Source organism: Vigna angularis, chromosome 4 (assembly GCF_016808095.1).
Source record: "Vigna angularis cultivar LongXiaoDou No.4 chromosome 4, ASM1680809v1, whole genome shotgun sequence".
Taxonomy (NCBI): domain Eukaryota; kingdom Viridiplantae; phylum Streptophyta; class Magnoliopsida; order Fabales; family Fabaceae; genus Vigna; species Vigna angularis.
In genome coordinates, this window is record NC_068973.1 from 10,815,143 (window position 1) to 10,820,849 (window position 5,707).

The window sequence follows — 5,707 nt, forward strand, 5'->3', positions numbered from 1 at the left end:
ATTAATATGAATATCAATGTGTATCATTTCATTAATAAGCATTAAACACATTTAAATTTATGGTATAATTAAATATCAAATAACATAACATTGTTATGTATAGTGACAAAATAACATGAAAGAAAAACTAATAAAGACTAAATTAGTTATGACTACATTGGTTGAGTTTAAACAAAAAGATTTTGAGTTGTTAAAACCAAATATCTTAAAGAGTAAATGTATTGACAAAAATATCGAGATACATTTATCTAAGAACATATATTGCGTCACAAGGAATAATTTATAATGATTTGTCAAAAGTAAACCTAATAATGCCATTTGTTAAACCTAATTTCCTTTGGTATAGTCGTAATCTTATCCGAGTGTTATTTTTCTCTGTAATTTTTGATCCATTCTTGCAGTTAAGCAAATCAACATTCCAAAGTGTTATATTTCTGTTGCTTCATATAGAACATGAGAAATTGTGCCTGTGTGGGGTTGTTAAGGAGTCTACAAGGGATACAAAGTAATCCTGGGGATGAGAGTTTGGTGGTGAGTTGGTGCTAACAAGCAGAGATAAAAAAATAAAGTGAAGATACTAAAACAGATGGGAGTCCAGAGAAAAATATCAGCCCAGTTATGAAGGTTTTGATGACGGATATGGATAAATATAATTGATTCTACTGGCAGAGATAAGGGAATCTCCAACAGTAAAACACTATCTTCCACCCTCAGTGTGTACATATACATGTATGTATGTTTAGACAAAATAAACTTCTCAATTTGTCCCCGCCAAGTCTGTTGTGATAACTGATAAGTACACCAGAGCACAGATGCTGGTGTCATGTAACTTGTACAATCTTGAACAGTCAGCTAAGACTTAATGGGGAGTACAGGGTAAATACAAATATATTTTATTTACACTACTATTTCTATGCCAGATGCATTGCAGAAAAATTTGAAAACGTTAATCAATTGCATATGCTGACAGACAGAAAATGTTGCGAGACTAATCTATGTTGGCTTCTTTTTGTAAATGAGATCATATAAAACCCTGCTTCAGAGGATGACGACCAAATTTGGAAACAAATCGCATAAAGAGCAATTTGGAATCTGATATTAAGGAAATTTACATCTTGCAAGCATTGCTGTCTTTGCATAATTCACCCTACAAAGAAAAAATAATAGATAAACACTTAGTCAAAAAGCTTTATATTATCAAGCATATGAAAGTTATAACAGAAAAAACATGGGTCCAGAACAAATACTTAAAAGTCAAATTATTCATGAGCTTTCTGACATTCACACTCATATATACCATATCTTAGTGTTTTCTCCACTAGGTTATGAATTAAGTGCTATTTTGTTTATTGTAACAGGCAAAGGCACAATTTTTCTTTAATTTTTGCAGCTTAATTTCAGGTATAATTTAAATAAAAGGGATACAGACTACTGATAAAGGCAATGGATCATAAATTCAATCTGAATCATCACATGTATATGATGGCAAAAACTATCATTCTTTCAAAATTTATACTGTTCTCTAACTTCAAAATTTCTTTCCTTACAAAATTTTCTTGCCATCTTGATTTTTTATGTTTTATTCTGCAGACATGTTCCATGCTGAATTTAATATGATACTTTTTGTGTTGAGTCTATCTACCTTCTTCTTTCGAGCTTCTAATATTTCTTCTATAGGCTGCCGTCCTGGAAACCAAAAAATGGAAAAAAAGAGGTGGAAATTATAACCAAATAAATAGTTAGAAATGAATAATGCAACTAAAAGTGATAGTCTTTACTCATTGATGGACTGATTAAGCCATCAAATGTTAAATGAGAGGATAGCCTTTCACAATAATTCTAAGCTTCCGAGGCTTATAATATGACCCTATTATTCCAACTAAATAAAGACTCACAAGTACATCAGCTCATGCCCAACTAAAGTCAAAACCTATATAAGGTGTTAGAAGTAGCCACAGAACAATGTGATGGGCTAATAATCAGAATGAGGAAGTCAGCCTAGTCCTGAATAGTGACTATAAAACCTGGAAGGTCTATCTAAGGAGGAAGAAAGCCCAACCTTGATAAATGCTAATTAATTAGGAGGTGGTTTCTAATATGCCACTCATAGGATGGAACCTGGAGAAAGGACAATGACAAGGGAGTGCATGGGGAGTGAGGGACAAGGGCAATGTTGTGTTTGTTGAAACAATCGTGACTGAGAAGTGTGGTGTCTAAGTGATTGAAGTCATGTGCATTTCTGGTTTTATTTTAATCCGTTTCACTACAACTCTGTTTTAGGTGTGTCATTGAGTACTTCTCTGAATAATAAAACAATACCTTTTTCCTTTCATTTTGTGTGTTTGATTTGAGTCTATCACAATAGCAATATAACTGAAAGGAATATTTTGGTGTAAAATTATTAATGTGCATTTATTTTACCTGTAACTTGAAGTCGGTATTTAGCCCAGACACCATATACAGAATCAGCAATTTTAGCAATCTGCAAATGTTTTTTCCTCCATTAATAACATAATATATAAAGATATAAGCTATCTTATTCTTCAGTAAGCAGTAGTGAAGGGATTTGTCCATGCTAGATGAACAAGATAACAAGTCCTTCAAAACTATGAAAGGAAGCCTTACTGGTTCATATTTTGTAATTGCATAAACCCAACCAAGACCAACATGTTCATATAATCTCCTAAACGCCTGCAGAATTCCCGTCATAGTTAAACACAAGCGTGTATAAATATATAAATCTTTATTGCACAGGAAAGTAAGTAACAAATTTCACTCAACAAAAACAGATTCATATTTCACTATTATATATCCCTTGATAGTCCTCTGCAATCTTGGATGTCTTTTTCTTATTGAATGAGGTAACTAATCAATCATTCGTGTTACAAAGATTTTATATCAGCAGCAGGGCGTATTTATCTTGAAACTGGATATTGATATTTAAGTCATACTGGTATTACACTAAAATGAATGGTGAGAGTCATTCAATAGTCAATAGTAATATTCTAACTTCTGGATTCTTCCAATTCCATAAAAATTTCTAAACTTAGACTCATGTGAATGTTCAAAAGCACTTGCATTCCAAAGCAAGTGTGAAATAGGATTACGGAGAAGTTTCTCCAAGGCTGGAAATGAAGATTAGGAAAGAAGCCACACCTCAACATCTGTAACCACAGTTCCATCTGAGAGAATAGCATGAATTCTTCCCATAGCCTAAAAAGTAGAAACAAACAGTCATTGTATTGTATCTCGACGCAACTGCAAGAGATGCTTGAAACCTCACATATCTATGCACTACATAACATCTATCAATTAGCACATGTGAAAACAAATATCTTAGTATAATAAGAATCTTCAAAAAAAAAAAACCAATTTGTTTGGACGTTTCAACAATTCAATGAATGAATCAAATGCAAAGTAAGTGTACTGCAAAGCCCAAAACCAGATATAATATCAAGTCTGCAAGTAAAGTTTACACTCCATCATAGACCAGTTTGTTGACTTTTGTAATAGCTAAATACAATTTATGATTGATTGTCAGTGTAAAAACTTTTCCACTCTTGTTATTTTTTTTTAACTAAATACAATTTAAGATTAAAATAAGTTAACAAAAACATAGGAAAAAAGGGGAAGTGATTATTGGCATAGTACAGAACGTAGAGCAAAGACTAACGGTTTCGTAGTCAATGTTTTGATTCTCGTCGGGAGAGTATTCATCAGAACCAATATCAACAAACTTGATTGTGCCATAACTCTTATTTCTCTCTCTTAGCATATTCACCTGATCATAACAACATGCAAAACAGTACTCTATCAATGCCAAAACTCAAAGAAACGAATTACCAGCATTAAACAATATGATTTGAACAAATAAAGGAGAACCTCGCGCATGCAGAGGGGACAATCTCCATCATAGAGCATTTTAATTTTCCAATCTTTTGGCGAATCATTTTTTTTCTTCTTAGAAATTTCAGGTTCCACAGTTGTCTCGCTGATGACTCGAATGTAGTGGTGAGGCCGCGTGGGAAGAGCGTTGGGGCGTGGATTATGAGAAGGTGAGTTGTGGAATTTGAGAGTGCAGTTCAAATATGGAAGTGAAATGAACGTTGGGTTTTTGGGCATTGAATTGCGTGAAACAGAAACAGCAGTTGCGACTCTCAAAGGGAGAGCCATTGTTGCTTTTGTTTTGTGGTCGTGTTGTTGAAAGAAAGAAGGCAGAGGAAGGGTTGATAGCTACACGCAAACTTCATTCTTAACCGCAAACACGTAGAGGGCGTGGCAACCTCGGGGTCACCCATGCTAATCATAAAGTTCCTTTTGTATTAATCTTTTAAAATTATATTTTTACTTATATATAAACTAATATTAATTTATAAAAAGAATCATTTAATTATTTATCTTTTAAAATTTTTATAAAAAAATCAATTTAAAATTAAGTTTCAAATTTTAAAATGATTCAATTAAATTTCTTTTCTTAGATTTGCATAAATGACAGAAGGAATGTGGTGACTCTCTTTAAGGCTTTGTTTTTTTGGGTGTATTTGTGGGAAATGATTTGAATGGATTTGAGTGGATTTGAGAGTAATTTTTTAGTTATTTTTTTGAGTGGATTTGTGGGTAATTGAGAGTGGATTTGGAAGTAAAGTTTGTGAGAATTAGTGTAGGATTTGATTGATGTGATAGATTTTAAAAATTAGTTTAAGTAGTAGAAATTAAAGATTACTAAAATGCCCTTAGTTATAAAAGTAATATAAAATAATAATTGTTAATGTTATATTTAATTGTAAAAGTGTTTATAAAGAATAAAAAATTAAAATTAATTATTAAAATTAGTTTGAAAAATGTAAAAAAATTGTAATTTAGTAAAATGAAATAATTTTTTTAATACAATTTATTACTAAGTTGTATGATTTTATTTATTATTGAAGTGAAATTTAATATTTATAAAAAAATAATTAATCAAAATTCAGCTAACAATATTACCAAATAAAAAAAAAAAGAGTTGAAAAAAGCTAGCAAAGAAGTTTACGATATAAAAAAAGGTAAGAGCATCAATTTAGGAATAATAGTTCATGGGTATCACTTCTGGCCACTTTGTTTTCAATTTTTACCCACAAGGTAATGGTTTTGCTATGGGTATATGGCTGGTTGGTGGTGATAGTCCACCCTAAAAAACTGTTGCGAGAGGAACATGTAATATGAGAGAGTAACCGAATACAGCTCTCAGGAGAACGAATACACTCATTGCCTCCACTTCTTTTCTTCGGTGTAATCGAATACCTCAACATGGAACCAAATATTAAATGTGGTTTCTTAATATTAAAATTAATTGTAAAAATGTTTATAAAGAGAAAAAGTTTATAAATAATTTTTAAAATTAATTTATAAAAATTATATTGTAGTAAAATGAAATTATTTTTACATGTAGTATTTATTTATAATATAATTTATTACCAAATAATAAAAGTGTATTTGTTACGGAAGTGAGATTGATTAATTTTAAACAAACAAATAATTATAAACTTGTTATAATATTACATTACCTAAAAAAAGTGACAACATTTAAACATTCTGTAATAGTTAATTCTGTCATATATCGAAGAAAACAAAGAACATCTTAATATCCATTATGGTTGATCCAGTTTCTTTCTACATTAATTTGTTGTGTTGGTCCTGTTTGATAAAAATAACATAAGGCTTATTATGA

The 5,707-nt window shown here is 30.9% G+C and overlaps 1 protein-coding gene across 1 annotated transcript; it reads right to left on the reverse strand.

The window, feature by feature from the left end:
- Positions 1-589: 589 nt before the first annotated feature.
- Positions 590-4,245, reverse strand: LOC108331080 (uncharacterized protein At5g50100, chloroplastic). The gene is made up of 7 exons (XM_017565697.2): positions 3,883-4,245; positions 3,674-3,781; positions 3,157-3,213; positions 2,626-2,691; positions 2,422-2,482; positions 1,643-1,686; positions 590-1,147 (listed from the first exon to the last, which is right to left on the reverse strand). Exons 1-7 carry the CDS (start codon positions 4,171-4,173, stop codon positions 1,109-1,111), a joined length of 666 nt encoding a protein of 221 aa, XP_017421186.1. The 5' UTR covers positions 4,174-4,245; the 3' UTR covers positions 590-1,108.
- Between the last annotated feature and the right edge of the window lie 1,462 nt (positions 4,246-5,707).